This window comes from Sarcophilus harrisii, chromosome 3, assembly GCF_902635505.1.
Source record: "Sarcophilus harrisii chromosome 3, mSarHar1.11, whole genome shotgun sequence".
In the NCBI taxonomy this organism is placed as follows: domain Eukaryota; kingdom Metazoa; phylum Chordata; class Mammalia; order Dasyuromorphia; family Dasyuridae; genus Sarcophilus; species Sarcophilus harrisii.
Genome location: NC_045428.1, coordinates 597,283,826 through 597,306,973, shown reverse-complemented (window position 1 = coordinate 597,306,973; position 23,148 = coordinate 597,283,826). Strand labels below are relative to the sequence as shown.

General features: G+C 33.0%; 1 protein-coding gene across 1 annotated transcript; it reads left to right on the top strand.

The window, feature by feature from the left end:
• The first annotated feature begins 12,336 nt into the window (after positions 1-12,336).
• Positions 12,337-13,278, top strand: LOC100922642 (vomeronasal type-1 receptor 1-like). Its single transcript, XM_003766744.1, has one exon. It carries the CDS (start codon positions 12,337-12,339, stop codon positions 13,276-13,278), a length of 942 nt encoding a protein of 313 aa, XP_003766792.1.
• The last annotated feature ends 9,870 nt before the right edge of the window (positions 13,279-23,148 follow it).

The following is a 23,148-nucleotide window of genomic DNA, read 5'->3' as shown; positions in this document are numbered from 1 at the left end:
TTTCCAAATTGATTTAGATTATTAATAATTTCTTTTTGAGTCTATCCATTCAAGCAATTTCAATTCCATTTCCATGTATCACATTCTTGTGCATACATTAATATTTTTATAAAATAATAGTATTATATACTTTATCTATTTGCTAATTTTTTAGTTTATTTTCTTTAAAACAAAAACAGAATAGAACAACAGAAACAGAAGCCAAAAATAAAACAAAACAGAACATTGTCAGGTACACAGCACAACATCAGGAAGGATTCAAAATATATAACAATAAAGCACCAGTTCAAGAAAGGATATATAATAGTAGAAGAAATATATTCATGAATGTTGATCTTTTCTTTACTACTTGTAGGTTGTTCTTTTGTTCTCTGCTGTACATATATACATACATATATAACATATAATATATATATATATATATATATATATATATATATATATATATATAAACTTTATTCTTTTTTTCCTTTTTTATTCCCTTTTACCTCCCTCAAACAGGTTATAGTTAAGCAAGGATGTATTTATGCATATGTAAAGGGCTGAAACTCTGAATAGGTGCACTTGAATCAGAGCACTTAAGGCTGATTACCTATTTGAAATAAGACAATGGTTCTGTTAGCATATGTTTGGAATTGCTCTTCTCACAGTTAATGCTGGCTCAATGTTTGGGCTTAAGAGAATTGTAGAAGGATTAAGGGGTGGGGTGAGTGAGGAGAGAGAACTTCACTTTTCTACAGGACCAGGAAAAGGGAGGTCGGTGGTGAGCTTGTGGCAGTTTGTCTGTCTCCTTCATTTCTCCCCCTAAAGACCAAGGACTTTTACTTATCCTGACTCTGGCTGTTTCTGAGGCCTCCAGGGAGCTAGCCCGTACTTTACATGGATACATATATAGAAATACACATACATAAACCCCCCTGCTAAACCCTCCCCCCCCCACCTTTCTTATCCCTGCTAATTCTTTGCTTTAATTCTGTTCTTTAACATGTCTTGCTATTACTTAACCTACCCCCCCACCCATGTATCTCTCTCGTCTTTTTCTCCCACCCTTTGTTTCCTTCTTTTCCCATTCCCCCCCCCTATTTCTTTATAAATTTTGCTATACTGTACAATCAACTGCATGCTTATATTAAAAGTTATCTTGATTCAGTGTCCCATCATTCCCACTCCTGTTTAATTATCAGTATTGGGAGAAGTGTGGTAGCTGATCTTGAAGCCAGTTTGATCCTCATTAAAAAGTCTTTGACAACATTGCTGAAAACATCATGAAAAAATGAATGAAAGCAAGCACATGGCCTTGCTTTTCTTGATTGGTGACAAAAGCTTCATCCATTTTCTAGTACTTGGGCAAGCATGACTATATGAAATCGATATATAATATTGAGCAACTTCTCTGCTCAACCAAATTTTGATCTAATTTTCCACAAGTTCTCACAAATGATAGTATCAAAGACTTAGGTCATATTGATGAGCATTAGGAACAAATCTCTGTCCTGCTTCTGCCATTCCTCCTAGAATTTTTTGACATTAAATACCATATTGACCAGGACTCTGAGAAAGGTAAAAAGAGGTAAAATGGTACAGATAATGTCTTTTGATTTTTTTCATAAATTGGATTTAAATGAGGCAAAGTTGCATGAAATCATTGACCTCTCTCTTCCAGAGTTATCAGAGGCTAGTAGCAAGAGAAAGTCAAGATGTCTGATGATGGCTCAGATTCTAAACATCTTCAATGTCTTACCAAACTCTTAGCACTTCACAATGCTTTCTTTAGCTGCCTTTATGGCTATTGGAACAAACTATTCTCTCCTTCCTAATCTGCTGGGGAAAATCTAGGTTAGACATCCACCTAATTCACTGAAGAGTTTGAGACCCTCCCAGTTACCTTCAACCAAGTTACTTGTATGACAAAATGATTCCATGGGATATTCTACAGCTTTTTGAAGGCAAATGTGAGAGTTGGATGGATCAAGTAGGCACCCAAGGTGGAAAGTAGTCCTATAAGACACCTCAACCACGATCATACTATAATTGCTAGTTTTTCCTCTTCCCTGAACACACCTTACACTCCACTTCGATTTAATAATCTATAATGAGAGAATAATAAAACCATCTCCCAGGGTTCTTATGAGGTTCACATGCCTAAAGTGCTTAACACAGTGCCTGTGATTGTTTAATGCTCAATGATTGCATGGTTTCAGATATGATAAGTATACAATACCCATGGAGATGAGAGAAACAATTTGTTTTTAGGGTAACTTAGAAATTCATTCATGTGAATTGGGGTCACTTGACATTTGATGGATATGTTTCAAGTTTCAAATACATCTTATTGTTTATAGTATTTGTTATATTATATAAAAAAAACCAAGAAATACCTACATCCATATCAACTATTATCTTCATTCCCCTGTTTCTAGAATGGATTCAATCTTCATCTCTGTTAATGTACTTCTGATCATTGAGACCTCCATTCAGGTGTCATATATTTCATAAAATCTGCCCTCACAGGAACAGATGTAAATGTTTTTTGACTTTTTATGTCTTTGTATCCATAGCATTGAATACAGGGATTTGCAAATATTGGATACTTAATAAATATTTTCATGATTCAATTGCATAATTTCAAAAGGTCTCTGTAGAGGGCTGGAACTCAAAGAAGGTATACTTGAATCAAGGACAGCAAGGTGCTTATATTTAAGCACCTACTCAGTGTGATTGATGGCATAATGGGATTAATGGGATAATCTAGTTAAACATATACTTAATGTGATGTAATGATGTAATCACTCTAGTTGGCATATACTTAGTGTAATATGGTGATGTAATAGCTACAGTTGGCACATGATCAGTTGCTGTAGTGATTTAATCATACTGAGGTATTTAAGGGTTGAGAGGACTAGGATCAGGGAGAGTCTCAGTCACAGACACAGAGAAGACTTCATACTCCAGACTTCAGACTTCAGACTTCAGACTCCAGACTCCAGACTGCAGACTCCGAACTCCATCTTTGACCAGCCTCATGGTGGCTTCCTGCCTTCATTAATTCTTCATCTAAAGACCAAAGCCTGTCTAGAGATCCTCCAGAAAGTTAGCCCGGAATTTACAGGCCTGTAGTTCAGAATATGCTTTTTATTACAAAACATGTGGTAGGGAAGAACTCATATCTTTTCAATCTATATCTTTTCTTTTTCTACTCAGAAAATCACTTGAAAAGTAGATTAGACACTAGAATTCCCCAAATATATTTGGGGGCTTCATTTTAAGCAAAAGATAATTAAAATTTTGAAAAAACTCCAATCAGTAAAGAATAAATTGAACCTATGATTTCTTACCTATGAGAACTCATAGAGCTCTAGTAGCGTTTCCATGGAGACAGTCAATTCAAAAATGACTCCAGTTATCACTACAGACTGACTCTTCCTTTCTCAGTTGTAATTTTTTATGTTTTGAACCTGGCCTGACAACCAGATGAGGGAACTCTCCAAAGTCCTTTCCTCGGGAAAGGGACCCACATGCACAAAAGTGTTTGTGGCAGCCCTTTTTGTAGTGGCCAGAAATTGGAAACTGAGTGGATGCCCATCAGTTGGAGAACGAATGAGTAAGTTATGGTATATGAATGTTATTTTCTATAGGAAAGGATGATTTCAGAAAGGCCTGGAGAGACTTACAGGAACTGATGCTAATTGAAATGAGCAGAACCAGGAGAACATTGTACACAGCAACAAGATTTATATGATATTCAATTCTGATGAACATCGCTGTTTTCAACAATGAGATGATTAAGGCCAATTCCAATAGTGTTGTGAGGGGGAGGGCCCTCTACATTCAGAGAGAGGACTATGGGAACTGAGATAGTTTACAACATAGCATTTTTACTCTTTTTGTTGTTGTTTGCTTGCATTTTGTTTTCTTTCTCGTTTTCCCTTTTTTATCTGATTTTTCTTGTGCAGCATTATAATTGTAGAAATATGTATAGAAGAATCTCATATGTTTAATATATATTGGATCACTTGCCATCCAAGGCAGGGAGTGGAGTAATGGAGAAAATTTTGGAACACAAGGTTTTGCAAGGGTTGATGTTGAAAAATTGTCCTTGCAGGTGTTTTGAAAATAAAAAGCTTTAATAAAAATTTAGAAAATGAGTAGATACCCATCAATTGGGGAATGACTGAGTAAGTTATGGTATATGAATGTAATGGAATATTATTGTATTACACAAAAGGAGGAACAGGTTCATTTTAGAAAAGTCTGGAATGATTTACATGAATTGGTGCTGAATTGGAATAAGCAGAAATAGGTAAACATTGTTCACAGCAACAAAATTGTTTGATAATCAACTATCATAAACTTGGCTTTTCTCAGCAATTCAATGATTTAAGGCAGTTTCAATAAACTCTGGATGGAAAATCCACATCCAGCAAGAGAACTAAGGAGACTGAATGCAGATTGAAGCATATAGTATTTTCACCTTTTTAAAAAGGTTTTTTTCTTATAGTTTTTTTCTCTTTTGTTGTGATTTTCCTCTCCCAATATGTAAAAAAGTGCATGTATAACCTAAAATAATAATATATATATTTCATCTTCAAAATCATAGTTTTCTGTTGTATAAATGGAAGTATTATCTTAAAATAAATCACTATCAAGCAGAAAACAAGAAACTTTATGTCATAGATAGAATTAGGGCAGATGAAGGTTTGTCTTAATGCTACCCATTGTGCATCATGTGAATAAACATTCAGGAGAGCTAGTTGGGATGAATCAAAAAATGCAATGCACTGCTGTACAATCCCCTGACTGGAATTCTAGTTCTATAATAGCTGTTTTACTATGAATAAGTGAATTCATCTTTCTTTTCTGTAAAACTAGTACAGAAATATTTGCATTTTGTCACTGCTATCTTGATGGAAAAGACTTGTTGATAACTCTAAAGCCCTATATAAGGAGAGAGAGTTTTCTAAATAGATATTCTTTCCAGCAATCTCTAACTGTGCTATTGGGCCATAGAGAACTGGGAAAGAAATTCTAATTCTGTGGACCTCAGACTCACCAACTCTCACTAATATTAATAATTCTGGACCTTCTATCTGTTTGATTTCACTGTTTTTTATTTTAAACTTCCTTGGCCTTTGGACACCATGTTCCACAGATAATTTTTCCGTTGCCTTATTCATTCAGCTTAGTTTTGTTAGCATGGATCTGTGTTCCCTAAGGAACAAAAAAAGCATCCTCAGACTTACCTGTCCAGTTGGAAATCTGTCCTTCTGGGCATGGGATACAGTCAAAGCAATAGATAGGCTTTCCCTCTTTGACTTTTGTCTGGAATCCAGGACCACAGCTTCAGGAGAAGCTGCGCAATGTTTTTGAAGTAGCATTATTCATGAATTAATATAGTTTGTTACTTATGCTAAGTTTATTTGTAGCAATATACATGCAATCTACCTGTAAAGCCTATCAATGCTATTTTCTTTCTTTTTCCTTTTTAATTATAGCTTTTTATTTACAAGATATATGCATGGGTAATTTTTCAGCATTGACCTTTGCAAAACCTTCTGTTCCAACTTTTATCCTCATTCCCTCTCCCCCTCTCCCAATGGCAGGTAGACCAATACATATCAATGCTATTTTCACATGAGGATACTAGTAATTCTGTCAAAACTTGGATCAGTTTTCTTGCAAGGAGGCCCATATTGCCAGAGATACTAGGAGTTGTATTTCTTTTCAGCTGCGGAGGAGAAGGTACTTTTTTAGTTCAGAACAAAAAGTTATGAATTTTTTAAAATAAGCGATGCAAAGAAATGGAAAAAAAATGCATGGAAAAGATTAAAAAAAATCTCTTCAAGATAATCTGAGAAATCAAGGAAAAGTTTCATGCAAATATGGACATAATAGAAGAAATGCTGGGATTAAATAGGAACAATATAATCTGAAGGGTTCGGAAGATGACACAATGGGACTATAGAAGGAAGGTTTTAACATCATCAATAACCACAATGCTGTGGTTACTCTCAAGAATGAGATATCCTAGAGAACGAAATCAAGTATGATTTAGCAAGCATTGCTAATAATAAGGCCAGTGGAAGTAATGTAATTCCAGCTTAGCTATTGAAAACTCTAAATGATCTTACTATTAAAGTGCTGCATTTGATGTGTCAGTCAATTTGGAAAGCACAACAGTTGCCACTGGCTTGGAAAGATCAGTTTACATGTCAATTCTAAAGAAGGACAATGCTAAGGAATGTTGAAATAGGTGACTAATTGTACTCATTTTACATGCCAGCAAGGTTATATTTAATATTTTTTTCAAGGAAGTTTTCAAGTCTTCAATAGTAAGTACACTAAGAATTACCAGAAGAGTAGGTTGGCTTTCAGAAGGCAGAAGGCAGAAAAACTAGAGATCAAGTTGCTAACATTCTCTGGATTATGGAAAATGCAAGGGAGTTCCACAAAAACCATCTCTGTCTGCTTCAGTGACTTCACAGTGTGATTCACAACAAATGTAGCAAGTTCATCAAAGAGATGGAATATCAGATCATCTTACTTGGCTTCTGAGAAACATGAATGTGGGTTAAGAAGTAACATTTAAGAATTAAAATACACAACTGATCCTTTTCATATAAGAAAAGACGTATGACAATGATGTGTACTGTCTCCTTATTTATTTAAATTATGAATAGAATACATCATACGAAAATCCTGGCTGATGAAATAAAAGCTGGGATTGAGTTTGTCAGGAGAAATATTAACAATCCCAGATATGAAGACACACTTTTATGATAGCATAAAGGAAAGACAAATTAAGAAACCTCATGATAAAGGTGAAAAGGTGTTTTGAAGCTTAAAATTAAAAGAAAAAACCTAAGAGCTTGACAACTAGTTCCATTATTTTCTTGAAAATATGGGTGGACAGAGAAAGAACACTGAGAAATTAATATGGACAACTTGCATTTTTGTTTTACTTCCCAGGTTATTTTTATTTTTCTGATTCCAATTTTTCTTGTGCAACATGAGACCTGTATGGATGTGTACACATACATTGTATTTAAGATGTACTTTGACATGTTTAACATGTATGAGACTGCCTGCCATTTGGGGGAGGAGGTGGAGGGAGGGAAGGGAAAAGTTGGAACAGAAGTGATTGCAAGGACAATGTTGAAAAATTACCCATGCTTATGTTTTGTCAATAAAAAGCTATAATAAAAAAAGAAAAAAAAAAGAAAATTTGGGTGGAAAATGGAAGCAAAACATTTAATATTATTTGACTCAAAGATTAGTGCAGATGGTTATTGCAGTCATGAAATTAAAAGATAATTCTCTTTTGGAAGGAAAATGATGGCGAATCTAGACAGAAGAGACATCACCTTGTCAATAAATGTCTCTATATAAAACTATAGTTTTCCCAGTAACAATCTCTGTGAGAGTTGGATAAAAAAGAAAGCTGAACACTACAGAAACAATATTTTTGAATTGTGATACTGAAGAAGATTTTTGAGAATATCTGGGACAGCAAAATATATTAACCAAAAAATATCAAATATCTTTTCACTAGTTCTTACAACCCATTGACATTTTTTCTGTGCTGATTGCTTGACAAAGATCTCCACTTGGTGATTGGAGCTAATTTCTTTCTTTTAACCCCACTTTTCAGGTATATTGTTTATTTTTGAATAGTACTTTATTTTTCCAAATACACACAAAGATAGTTTTGACAGCTAGTCTCTTGAAGCCCAGGAAAGTGTTTTTCCTTTTTGTGATTAGTTGATGACTTGGCCAGTTATTATTAATTATTAATTGCAGATAGAGAACTCTTAATCAGTAGGAATCCTTGAAGACATTTTCATGTGGGACAAAAGATCAGACTTTTAGACACATCCCTTTTTCCCTTAGAAGATTAATGTCATCGATCCTGTCCGTGACATGATAATCATAGCTCTAGAGGCATAGACTCAGAAAATCCTGTGGATATAACTAGGACCTGCCTGTGCCGTCACACACACACACACACACACACACACACACACACACATACATACACACAAAGAGAGAGAGACAGACAGACAGACATATTCTGTTTGGTGCAACCTTCTTTCCATTCTAGAAGCACAGAACAACCAGGTGAGCATGTCTTATATATGTTTTACCTCTATGAGTTTTGAAGCAGAAAATAAGAAAAGATTGTCATTAAGTTCCTATCTGCCTAAGGACAGTAAAGGGACTTTGAAAAGGCTATGGAAATGGTCTTAGATTTTTTTCTTGATATGTTAATACATTACTATCATTATTGAGATTTTCTCTCTTATTCCATGACTTAACCCCCTCATCAGTGACATTTTAACTTGACTTTTTTTTTTTCAACTTAACTTTTGTCCCTGACTTGAGAACTCTCACCATGTTTATTCAGCATATGTGGTCAGGAGCATTTTTCCAAACTATTCTCCTGACATCACTTCACTGGTCGTTTTGGTTTTGACTGTCTCTGTTCCTATCTACTCTAGATTCTGACTGGTATATCAACAGCTTTCTTCCTTTCACTCCTGATAGGCAGATTGAACATTTTATTTTATCTGCTCCTCCTTCTCCTCCTTTTTGAGTTTTTCTGTCTTTCTGTCATGGAAATTTATTCAGAACCAAAATTATATTTTACAATTGCCATCAATAAGATAAATTTTCATTCTATCCATTTCCAATTTTTTTCATCATTAAGGTAAACTTAGACAGGAGACACAAGGCAGAATACTGGGTATGAAATTAAGAATATATAAATTTAAATCTAGCCAGACACACTTACTAGTAATGTTACTCTGAGCAAGTCATTTAGCCTATTTGCTTCAATTTCTCCATCTGTAAAATAATGATAAAAGTAGCATCCACCACCCAGGATTGTTGTGGGATCAAATGGAATAAGAAGGCACTATATAAATGTTAGCTATAATAATTATTATTATTAAAGTGCTTTAGGATTATTTTAATTAAATTTTCTCTCAAAACATAGATTTAATTCTAATTTTAATTCTTCTAGTTTTGTTTGAATTTTCAAGTTTGCTAATTGATAACTATGTTCCTAATTGTATGTAATTAAGCAAGTCACTTAACCTTTGTCATTTTCCATTTTTATAAAACAAAGGGACTGAACCAAATGAAAGAATTATATTCAGTTTTCACTCCTACTCATTTATGTTATGTAATCTCAATTGGGTTCTCACTGTAGCAAGTCAATCTTTTCATACTTCCCTAGTTATCTTACTTTACCTCTCACTACAGTGTATTTCTTAAACATTTCAACTCCCCTCATACCTTCTATAGCACCTCTTCCCTTTTCTTTCTGATGACAATTTTACCTCATATTTGATTGGAAAAGACACAATTATCCAAAACCATTTATTCTTACCCTCTCTTCTTCATTTCAAAGAACTCAAATGCTTTCCACTTTTCTCTTCTCTTTATTCATCTTGCATTAAAACATAGCCTCTCTCCTTGTTAAAGCAAAAATTTCTACATGCACAAGTAGACTCATTGCATCCTATCTTCTATAGCAGTTTAGCTCTTCTATCACCCTTATTTTTTCATTTATATTTAATAATTCCTTATGTTCTCACTGCCTTTATAATACCTAAAAACATATCTTCAAACAAATATATTATTAACAATATAACAATAAAACTCATTTTATCTATCCATTTTTGTTGGGGATCATTCTTTATCTTCTGTTTTTTGTTAACCTTTACAATAAGGTTATCCATAGAAAGTCTCTTCTATGCTTTCTCACTTCTTAACTCTATATTTTTGCTTCTAATCTTATCATTAAACTGAATCTGCTCTCTCGAAAGTTACTAAAATCTTACTTACTATTTAGAATAGACTTCTCAATCCTTATAGTTATCTAAGCAAATGTTAGATGACCTTTTTCTCCTTCATATTCCTTTATGTTTCCATGACTTTTTTTTCCTGTTGGTTCTCCGATTGACCTGACTGCTTCTTCTCAGTCTTCTTTGCTGAATCTTTATTCAGGCCTTCCCTGATGAAAATTGGCACACCACAGATATCTTTCAAGAGATGACTTTTCTTCTACCATCATAATATTTATTTGGTGATCTTATCAGCTCTTATAGATTATATTATCTCTGATGATGATGATAAAATTGACTATTCCAGGGCTTTTAGAGTACATTTAGAGTAAAAAGATGAAATGATGATTCCAGATTTGCTAAAACATCTATAATATTTTAAAACATATTTAGCCCCACTGTCCCTCACATTTTTGTTAACCCATAGAAATGGAAATAATTGGACAGTAATGAGGACATTTTGTTTTTCCTTTATTTTCTGGGTTGACGTGACCAAACAAAAGATCCATTCTATTTTCAAAACCCTATTTAAAGTTTGGTCAGAGCTGTGGAATCAGCAAGATGTGTCCCACCTTCAAAGAGAAAAAACCAGAAATATTTCTTCACCAGAATCATAATGAGCAATTTAAAAGTAATTATAAGGAGAAAAATAATAAAATCTTTATTATATACACCTACACACACACATACACACACACACACACACTTTGCATTTGTTCAGTGTTAAGATATTATTTGTAATTGAATTCCCAATCCCTATATTTTTGCCTACCTGCATTTTTGATTTCCTTCACAGGCTAATTGTACAATATTTCAGAGTCCGATTCTTTTTGTACAGCAAAATAACAGTTTGGTCATGTATACTTATTTGGTATTTAAATTATACTTTAATATATTTAACATATATTGATCATCCTGCCATCTAGGAGAGGGGGTGGGGAGAAGGAGGAGAAAAATTGGAACAAAAGGTTTGGCAATTTTCAATGCTGTAAAATTACCCATGCACATAATTTGTAAATAAAAAGCTATTTTAAAAAAAGATATTATTTGTAAAACACTTAATATAGTGATTGATAAATGATTGGCATTGTTTAAATGCTTCTTATTATTGTTGTACTTTTTTTGTTGCTGTTCTTTTATTATTGTATTTATTATTAGTTTCCCATATTTTTCTCCCTTCTATTTCTGTTTTTTTTATAAAATAGACAATGAGTATATTGTTTTGATTTTCATTTATTTCACTTTCATAAAATCTTGTGTTCTTGGTAGAACTAAAGTTAATTGAAGATAGAGATTATCTCTATTTCGTTGCATTCATAGCATCTTGGACATTACCTGGAATATAATTTGATAGATACTTATTTATCAAATATCTGATTCTTAATATTTGTCTCTTTTATAGAACTATGCAATACTTTTATATTAATGTATAAAAATTTAGAAATTCTGATTTTTTTTGTTACTTTATGATTTAATTAAGATAAATCATATTGTTGAGTGTACAAACATCTTTCTTGTCATATAGGCTCATAACTAGGTTTCTTCCCTTTTTACCTATTGTCTCTCACCCTTCCTATTTGATCTATTGCCAAGATTTGTTGATTTTAGTTTTATCACATCTTTATCATATCATATGTTCTATACATTTCCTTATATTTTGGCAGTAAGCAGGAATATTTTTTAAAATATATTTTATTTGTTTAGCTGGCTGGAAGAATTTTGTGATTCTTAAACCATTTTCAGCATAGGATTCCAAATAATTCTCATGATCTTTATTGCAACATCTTTTCCCTTACATCTAAGTTGTCAAATATCATCCTTTTCCCAAGTTAAATAGCAGAATTGTAATGAATAAAAATATATCCAATGATAATAATAATAATTTAATAGTTTTTAACAATGCCTTAAAGTTTGCAATCCATTTGCTATATTATCTCATTTGATCCCCACAAAAACCTTGTTAATTAGCTACTTTTATTTCATCTAATGTGACAGGAAACTGAAAATGAGAGAAGTTGATTGCTCAGAGTCACATGATTTTCTGTGATAATTTCTCACATAAAGTTATCATTTTTATGATCAATCATATCTTAATAATGTATTATGAAAACCTTCCTACCCTAGGCTTTTAGGACTGAACTTGTGAATTCATTCTTCCAGGAATTGGATCAAAATAACCAAGAGAAAAAAGGTTCCATATCGGAAGGTGAACTTTTGGTGTCATAACTGTGTTCTTTCCTTCAATTTAATTAATTTTCACATTCTGGTAACCAAGAAAAATATAAGAAATGCAAATTAGTCTCAGTGGTGCATCCCACTCATTTCTAGCTCAATTATATCAGAATCAAGTTCATCATCCAAGTTATTCCAGTGTTCCCCAAATAAAATCTTATATTCTTCTGTAACACCCTTTAGAAATTTAACATATATCTCTTTTTTCCCCCTAAGAGTTATCAGCATTGGCCACACTTCTTCCCAAGACTTCGGGAAAATGATGTTTAGTGACCTGCTGTTGGGCATTCTCTTCCTTATTCAGATGGGAATTGGTATCCTTGGGAATTTCTTCCTTCTGGGTCTATATACTTCCTCTTTATTCAATGGGCACAAGCTGAGGCCCAAAGAATGTATTTTTATCCACTTAGCCTTAGCCAACTCAAAAGTGCTTCTCTCCAAGGGAATCCCTCAGACAATTGTCTGTTTGGGCATCAAAAATTTCTTTGATCATTTTGAGTGTAAACTTATCCTTTACCTTCATAGTGTGGCTCGAAGTGTTTCCCTGAGTATCACTTGCCTCTTGAGTGGTTTTCAGGTCATCACTATCAGTCCCCATAACTCCAGGTGGGCAGAACTCAAAATACAAGCCCCAAGGTGCACTGTCCCTTTCTCTTTCCTCTGCTGGTTCTTCCACCTGCTGATAAATTTTACTTTGTTTGGTACTATGCATAACTCAAGGTACATTACTAATCATACAAAGACGTGGCATTTGGGATATTGTTTAATTACAGCTCCTGCCTCTTTTAATGCTTCACTTTTTGCAATTGTTTTTTCTATTCCTGATATTATGTGTGTAGCATTCATGATCTGGTCCAGTGCCTACTTAGTGCTTCTCCTGCATAGACACCACCAGCAAGTACAACATATTCACAGTTCTCATCTTTCTCCCAGAACTTTTCCTGAGAAAAGAGCCACCCAGGCTATTCTTCTACTCATGAGCACATATGTATTCTTTTATTCTATTAATTCTAGCTTGTCATTTTACCTCTTTAAGAAAGACAAATATCAGTATTGGCTTGGGGCTATGTCTGACCTCCTAGCGGCATGGTTCCCAGCCATCAGCCCTTTTGTGCTGATCTGCTGTGACTCCCAACTCCTCAAATATTGGTACACTCTGTGGCATAGGCAACATTGCTGTCTTCTATGCCAGCTGTCCTGAACCAAATCTCCATCATCTGCCCTAACACTATGAGAAACAAATATCTTTTAGAAACAGATAGGAGAAAGGCAAGAATACTAGAATCCAATTATTTTAGGACCTAAAACTAGGAAGAACCTCTATGATCATGTATGGAAATCCTTTCATCTTCTAGAACAGAGAATCATATTCCAGATATTGTGTGACATAATTTTACAAGTGACATATTTTTTAAACTCATCTCTGGTGATTTCGAATCTAATTTCTTTCCATTAAACTGGTCTAAAGTCAAAAATAGAAATAGAGGAGACTGAACTATATCTAAGGATTCTTACTTAATGTTAACATTATCTGTGATTTATTGTATATCCATTAATTTTGTTAACTATTTCAAATTACATTTTAATGCTGTTCAAATCACACTCAGAAGTATTTGATACCTATGCAAAATATCTTGCATTTCTTTTTTTTTTCCTCACCTGAGTTCTGTAACTTGTAAAGGCCTCCAAATAGTTTGTGAAGAAAAATGGTGTAGAAAATAAAATCCTGATGTTAGATATAGGAATATTTAGGATTCCTGCCTCTGTAATTTAGGAGCACCATAACATTTGTAACATCTTGAACTTTCTTGAATTTGTTTCTTATATGTAGAATTGTTATAAGAAGAATTGTAAATCTTTACAAGGTTATTTTTGAAGTTAAAAGGGCTTTCTACCTAAAAAAATATTATTTATTTAGGAACAATAACTTTAGTGTGCTATTACATCATAATTTGTTTTGGACTCACTCTCTAGTCTTACAATTTTAACCACATGCCATTGATAAGCAAGTATCATGTTCTCTACCTTCTGAAATATTTATGATATATAGCTATTTTGAAGAGATCAAAATTAAGATTACCAGTGATTATTCTATATTGATATATTGTTGATTTTATCTTCTATTGATTTTATAACTGGGTCTTCATCCACTGGGCTTAAGTTAATTTTAGGTAGGTCTGCATCCATCTGGATTAAGTGGAACTCAGAAATCCAGATGAACTAACAAAAAGATAGTTTAAATTAAAATAAAGATTGCTATCTCCCATTCCAGTATGTCCTAAGATACCTCACAAATATTTATTTTGTTAACCTCACAAATTACTATACCAAAAAGATGTGTTATTTGTTCTTTCCTTTTTCTGTATAATTAAAGGAGTTTTTATCTCTTCCAAGAAGACAGCAACTGTGTTGGTTGCAATTCCCAAGTTGATTATCTCAAGTCTTAAGATTTGCTGAGCCTTGTTATCATTCAGTGAAGTACTGAACCAAAGTCCATTTTATAAAAATAGGAGTTAGTGGAGTGAAATAGGAGTGTAGTATCTGATCCAGTGGGGATGTATATCCTGGGTATCATTGCTAGCCAATGTCTCTTTGCAAGCAGAAAAAAAAGAAGGTCAAGAATGTAGGTGGAATAAAAAACAACATATGCTTGAATCAGAACCTTGGTGATAGGGCAAATAATTAAATACCCACAAGTTTGATAGCTGTGGGAATAGTTAGAATGACCTGTTAGGACCCTTTAAAACAATGATTTATTGACAGTGTTCAGATAAGATATGAGTTGCTTGAAATGTACAATTGTTCACATAGATGATCCAGTTTTCCAGCCATACAACTTTTGATTCTAACAATTTTTTTTTGCAACAACCCCCATAATTTCATAATTGCATTAATTTGGTTACAGATCAAACTTAGAGGGAGGGCTTACAGAACTAATTCTGAAAAAAGATTTACATATCAGCATGAAAGCTTAAACAGAAACATCTTGAAGCAAACAAAAAACAACAAAAGAAGTAAAATAGTTATCACCAATGTTGACTAACATCAAGACTCCTTGTATCCTAGTAACCCATTATCAATAGTCATGATTTTAAGTCTCAGATGTTGCATATAATTATCTGGTTCCTCCTTATCTTTTCTTGGATAATAGGCTTCAGAACATCTAAAAAGTGGCTTTGCTTCTTTGCTTCTAAATCTAAAAGTATGTGACATAATCTAATGCATTCACTTGATTTTGGCTCTTCAATTTTGCAACTTCAAAGAATTTTAATTTATATATCATTTGTTGTTTCTATCATTACCTAAATCCTGTATCTATTGAATCTTTTGTTTTAACTTATGAATTATTTTCTATTTCTTAGCAATCACCAGATAGTTTTAGTAATCCTCTGCTTGCCATTGATTAAATTTCCAATGCAATATGAATAATATTGGTAACAATGGGCATCATTGTTTTACATTGGCTCTTACTAGGAAGGTTTTTGGTTTATCCCCATTAAAAATGATGCTTCCTTATGGTTCTGGATAAACATGATTTTCATCAGTTTAAGAAAAAAATCTATTTATGCTGCTATTTTCAGTTTTTAAATAGAAATGAGTATTGTTCTTTGTCAGAAACCTTTTCTGAATGCATTTTTCTGCATCTGATAAGATCAATCATGTTCCTTGTTTTCCTTATGTTAAATTATCATTGCACCTCTGGTATAAATCCCTTGGTCAGAAGGTACAATTTTTATCATCTGTATTCATTAATGAAATTGATGCACAATGTTCTTTTTCTATTTTTAATTTTCCTGATTATGTATCACTGTCATATTTATTTCATAAAAGTTTGATAGAAACCTTTCTTTGCCTATTTATTCTAAATAATTTACTAATATTGTAATTAATTGATCTTTAAATGTTTGATGTAATTGACTTGCAAATCTATCTGATCTTTGAGCTTTTTTCTTAGGAAACTCATTTGTAGCCTGTTCTTCTAAAGCCATCAGACATTTACTTTAAAAATGGGGAAATAATCTTACTTTCTTTACCATTATCAAAAACAGTTTGTGTAAAGTCCTTGATCCTAAACTAATAAATCCTTAACCCAATTCTGAGACGTTATTATTAAAATATACTCAAAGCATGAATTTTTATGACAGATATTTTAAAGAATTCAGTTAAATATCTTTATCATTCTAGAAGTAGATACATAAGTAAAGAGAGATATTTGAGAAAAAAGTCTAATTCTATAGCTTTTCTCAAATTTTACTATTCCATTTAATTGTAGAACTTTAATATTGCATCTTTCTTATTACTTTTTCCAATCATTTTCCCCTTAGGAAGATGTAGTCACCAAATTATAATTTATATATGTTAAAATTGTAAGATGTTCATACTTATATTCTATTATAGTAACTCAGAGATATTTCAGCGTCACCATAGTATTTAATAGATTTAGTATTGTACTTACAAAACTTCTTGTTTATAGAAATTTTCTATAAAAAGTAAAAGAGGAACATAGTTATAACAATGTCATATCAATATACCATAACAAGGGGGGAAAAAACTTTCTCTCTTAGAAGAAAAAGTTCCTTTAGCTTTGTTCTAGGCATGAGTAATATCTGACAGCCAATCATATAGTCACAAAATAAGGCAAAAGAGTAGAGTAGAGTATCTACAGGAGGAGAAATTTTCCTTTATATCATGAAAACGATAAAATATAGAAATGACAGGAGGATCCTACTAAGACAAGGTCTAAGATCATCCCCAAAACCTTTTCCAGGTACAATTATTTAGCACTTCCTAAACTGCAGGACATGATACTTTCTACTGTTGGCTTCATGACAATCCATATAATTATCCCCATAATCAAAGATCAATAGAATAGTGAATTACAGTACAAGGAATATTTATTTTATTTTATTTTTAATTTTTTATTCTCTTTTTTGTTTAATAATTATACTTTTTTTATTGACAGAACCCATGCCCATGTAATTTTTTTTTACAACATTATCCCTCGCCCTCGCTTCTGTTCCGACTTTTCCCCTCCCTCCCTCCACCCCCTCCCTTAGATGGCAAGCAGTCCTATACATGTTAAACATGTCACAATATATCCCAGATACAATATATGTGTGCAGAATCGAACAGTTCTCTTGTTGCACAGGAAGAATTGGATTCAGAAGGTAAAAATAACTTGGGAAGAAAAACAAAAATGCAAACAGTTTCCCAGTGTTCTTTCTTTGGGTGTAGCTGCTTCTGTCCATCACTGATCAATTGAAACTGAGCTAGATCTTCTCTTTGTTGAAGAAATCCACTTCCATCAGAATATATCCTCATACAGTATCGTTGTTGAAGTAGGAATATTTATTTTAAACAACAAAATTGCACTAATCTCCATTTAGGGCTTGAATATCTTTCCTGATGTTTCCCTCACAGTTAACATTTCTTTTATCTTGTACTTATAAATTAAAATGACCCATTTTGAGAATACCTGATAGTTGACTCCTCATTAAGATGTAGAAGCCACATTTTTAAACAAACATATATTTTCAGAATAGTCAATATTTTCTTTCTTTTCTTTTTAAAAATAGTTTTCAAGCTTTACTTTAATGAGATTGTGATTTCCATTTTCTTCTCCATTTCTTTTCAGTCCTCTCACAATAATGAATGTCCTCCTCTGGATGTCTTTTAGCTTGCAAATGTCATTTTTTTCCAAAAAGTACCCAGGATATGATGGCATACTCCAGATGTAGTCTATTCAGGACAGTGAATGATGGGGAACAACTTTGTCAAACCAGGCAATGAGTCTATTAGATTTTGGTTGCACTATTACATTTCTCAACTGCATTTCCTTAAAGCACAAGTTAAAACATATTAAATAAATATCTTTTACATTTTTATTTCTTAGTTATTCAAACTCAATCATGTTCTTGTCTAGTTACTATTTAGTTTCCAGAATTGGTATTGTGGTGGTTGTTAAATTAGGACCACTTCTAGCAGAATAATTAGGAGGTTCTTATAATTTCTAGGGTCTGGACGACCTGAGTTGGAATATGATCTCAAATACTAGCTGATGACCTTGGGCAAGAAACTAAATCTCACTTTGGTTTAGTTTTCTTATTTATATAACAGATGTTAAAATAGCACCTGCCTCCCAGTGTTATTATGAGGACCAAATAAGAAAATGAATCTAAAGTGCTCAGTCCAGTGCTTGACACGTTATATACAGGTAAATTATCATCATTTTTATTTCTAATATAGTCATACTTGAACACCTAATTAACTGGTTTTTTAAAAGATAAAAGTGACAAATAACATTGGTGAGCATATATGTTTGTTTTATACCACATGAGATTAATGACCAGAGGTCATCAAAGAAGATGATTTGTGACATTTAACGACAATTTTAAAATGGGTATGAGAAACATTTATGGCAGTGTTTGGCTCTGGAATTTAAAAAAAAATTAATGAACAAATGATCAGAATAAAATCTATTCTCAATATATTTCAATAAATTGCCATAGTAACAATGTTATCTAATGCGAAATTGTTGCTTATAAAAGCCTATGTATATCCTTCAGTGATCAAGGATTTCCTTAACAGTTGGAGATGATTCTAAAAAATCATTTAACATAGGTGAGGAAAATAGCAATATGGATTAACAAAGACTGATATTTTCTACATTGTCTTTTTGATAAACAAGAATTGAAATTTTCAAAATTTTATATTTTTCCTTCTTCAGGTAACTTGAAAACTGACCTAACCACTCCTTTAAAATGTGTTAGCGCTTGCACTTTCTCCACAAACATGTACATTATTGAAGCACAGAGCTAAAGAGCTGGAGAGTTTACACTTAATAGCCATTTAGATAGAGCCTTGCCAAAAATAAGTCCCCAGTATAATATAACTGAAAATTGATCATCTAGCTGCTGCTTGAAGGATGCCAACATGCAGGAAATAATTTTGGAATTAAATAACTCTTCCTGGCAGTCTATTCCAACTTTTGAACAATCCCACCACCACTACCATCATCATCATCATCATCATCATTAACATTACATTGAGTCTTCCTTCTGGGACTAAACAGAATGTCTGTTTTCCTTTAATGTGATAAATTCATAAGTAATTATAAGCAGACTATGTGCCCAATTTGTATCTCTTCTGCTCAAATTTACAATTTCAGGTTTCATCAAGCAATTCTCACATGATAGACTATAGTCATCTCCATTTTTTCATAATTTCCTATCACTCATTCATTACCTTATTTTTTTCTTATAATATTACTTTGCTTCCTTGACCTTGTCATAACTGAGGCAAAATTCAGGTTCCCAGAAATATTTTGATACCAAAAAAGCATATTTGTTTTTAATGTTCTCTGTAAATAGACAGGGGATAGAAATGGGAATTAGAAAAGAAGCTAAAATTTTCTCAGAACTTCCCTTACTCTAGGGCTTTCATTGCAAAATGTTTTGTGTAGAACTGATGATCTTCATTTCTTTGTCATAACTCACTCTTCACTTAGCTCCTGAGAGAAATGTTGAAATACCAAGCTTGTTCCAGTATCTCTACTTTCAGACCCTCAGAAATTTTAGTTCTGAAAAAGTTACTGACCTTTATATAAATTTCTTTGTTTATGACCAAGTCTCTCAAATGATAGTTTTATATGTTTCAGGGAAATGGATAGCTACTGTTCACACTTAATTCAGCCAGAATCATTTGCACAGTGTTACTTAATAACATGGAAACGTACTTTATGTGGAAAGAATAACCAATGATGATACTGTTACACGCTGCACATACAGAGACATATGAATGAGTGCATACACACACACATGAAAAGGGGTTTTAGTATTTGTTGTTGTGAAGATATTCACTGGAGTATTTAACAAAGTTTAGACTGTCAAACCTCAGAGTTTTTATGATTTATGAAACCTTTATTATCCTTTTAAAATACTTTATACTTAATTAAAGAGTCTTGGGAAAATTATCATTGGTAAGAAATACTGATAATTAATATTTTCTCCTTCCCAGGAGATTTAAAATCTTTCAGTACTGGGGGGAAAATACAGCACCACCTCCTGTTGTTATTCCTCTGCCATTCAGTCTTATCCAAATATATGTGACCCCATGGAATGTAGCACACCAGGCCATTCTATCCACTGCTATTTCTTGAAGTTATTCCAAATCTATGATTATTTTCCCCCATAATTTCATCATATATCTCATCCTCTGCAATAACTCTTTGCTTTTGGGTTTAATCTTTCACAGCATCAAAGTCTTTTCCAGTAAGTCCCTTCTTATTTTGTGGCTGAAGTACTGAGGCCTCAATATTATTATTTGATCTTTCAATTGAATACACTGTATTGCTTTTTGTAAATGTTTGATTAATTCAATCATTTTGCTAATGCAGGAACTTTCAAAAATCTATAACGCCACCATTGGAAAGTGTTGATTCTATGGAATTCAGCTTTCCTGCTATTCCTACTCTCATAGCCATATATTGTTAATAGGAAAAAATAGCTTTACCTCTACAAATTTTTGTTGACAAAGTGATGTCTCTGATAGCTTTTCTTCAAAGGAGCAAGTGTCTTAATTTCATGGTTGCAGTTACTATTTGCAGTGATCTTTAAGGTAAAGAAAATAAAAAGCCACAATTTCCATTCATTTTCCCTCTGTTGACAACAGAGTGATGAAATCACTGTCCAAGATCTTGTTTTTCTTTAATTTTCATCTTGAAGCCAACTGTTTCATTCTAAGCAAGAATCTTTTTCATTCTTCTTCATTTTTGCCCTAAGAAATGTGTTATCCACATATCTGAGATTATTTGTACTTCTCCTGGAAAACTTAATTTCAGTTTTTCTTTCATGCATCCTGGTATTTCTCATGATGTATTTTGCATATAAATTAAATAAATAAGTTGATACTATACAGCCTTCTCATATTTTTTCAATTTTCAACAAATCCGTTGTTGTATGCTTAGTTCTAACTGTTGCATCTTGGCTCATATACAAATTCCTTGGGAGGCAAATAAGATGATCTGTTTTTCCATTTCTTTCGACCCTTGCCACATTTGTGGTGAATCACAAGGTCAACATGTAGTCAATGTAGCAGACTTTTTTTTTTCACTAAACCTCCCTTGCATTCTGAAAAATCCAATAAATGTTGGCCTTTTGATCTGTAGTTCTTCTGCTTCTTTGAAAACCAGTCTGTTGTTTGGGTAACACAGGTTTCACATATTGTTGAAGCCTAGGTTAAAAATCATAAATATGAGCTTATTGGCCTGTGAAATAGTGCAATTGCTCAAGAATTTGAAAATTCCTTGCGATTTTCCTTCTTTAGAATGGGCATGTAAACTAATCTTTCTAATTCACTGGCTACTGTTGGGCTTTTCAAATTGGCTGGCATATTGAGTGCAACATTTTACAAACATCTTTTAGATTTTGAAAATCACAGGCAGAATTCTATTATTTCCACTAGGATTATTATTAGTAATACTTCCTACACCACACTTTATTTTATTCTCCAAGGTGTTTGACTCGTGGTTATTGGTGATGTGAAGACCTTGGTTGTATCATTCTTCTGCGTTTTCTTCCCAACTGTTCAGATTATGTTCTGCTTTTGTTAAAGCCTTACCATTTGTGTCTTTTATCATGTTACATGAAAGTTTCCCTTGATATCTATATTTTTCCAACAGCTCTCTTATATTTTCCATTCTATTATTTTCTTCTATTTATTTACATTGATTAATTATAAAAACCTCAACTATTTCTTCTGACCCTAAAAGCAATATCCCTTTTGCAACAGGGAAGAAATACAACTTCTAGGATCTTTAATTTCCTGGGACCTTTTGTAAAAAAAAGTAATCCAATTTCCTTCACAGGCCAATTGTACAATATTTTAGAGTTCAATTCTTTCTGTACAGCAAAATAATGGTTTGATCATATATACTTATCTTGTATTTAATTTATACTTCAATATATTTAATATCTACTGGTCATCCTGCCATCTAGGAGAGGGGGTGGGGGGAAGGAGGGGGAAAATTGGAACAAAAGGTTTGGCAATTGTCAATGCTGTAAAATTACCTATACATATAACTTGTAAATAAAAAGCTATTGAAAAAAAGAAAAGTAATCCAAGCTTTGTTGGAATGACTGGTATACTCACATGGACACCGAATGTTTGCAGCAGCCCTTTTTGTAGTGGCAAGAAATTGGAAACTGAGGGGATGCGGTGTAGGAAAACTAGAACACAAGGTTTTATAAGGGTTAATGTTGAAAAATTATCCATGTACATGTTTTTGAAATAAAAAGCTTTAATAAAAAACTAAATATTCGTTGTTAAAAAAAAGGAACAAGATTTGGCAAACATTGAACGTTGCCAAATATCAAGTAATATATAAATATCAATATTATATTAATTATATCAATATTATAATAAAGTCAAATATCAAAATAATATATAAAAGGCAAATCATCAAATAAAAGAAAAAATAAAATAACAAAAACAGAATTGGGACTTTTTGCAGAACAGGCAGATTGTGTATGTTGCTTACACAAACTAAACATTGGTCACTCATGAATAATGCTGCCTCAAAAGCCTCTGGATACTTCCTTGTGTACCTCCTAACTCCAGTGACATTAGAAGCTGTGGTCCTGGGTTCCAGATGAAAGCCCAGGAAGGAAAGTCTGTATACTATTTTGATTGAGCCCCCTGTCCAGAAGGACAGGTAAGTCTGTGAGGACACTTCTATTCCTCTTCAGCAAACATGGACCTAGAATATCAAAAGAAAGCTCAATAAGTCTTCTTGGTTACAATCAGACAATGGAAAATTTCAGTTGAAAAACAAGAGTGACTAATTTAGCCCTTACTGAATCTTCCCATTTGCCTATTTTTATATTTACCCAGTTTCCGGGTCACTGGCACTTCTCCACTGAACTGCCCAATCGCATCAGTTGAGCTACTGAGTGTGGCCCTCATGTCTAGAGCCTCATGTTTAGGCACCAAAATGTAGTGTGCTTTCTAGAGTCCCCAAATTGTGGTGCCAAAATATACTATCTGGACAAGTCACTGGAGGATCTTGGGACCA

Excerpts from the sequence above, each read along its gene's own strand:
- LOC100922642 (XM_003766744.1), top strand. The coding sequence starts at position 12,337 with ATGATGTTTAGTGACCTGCTGTTGGGCATTCTCTTCCTTATTCAGATG.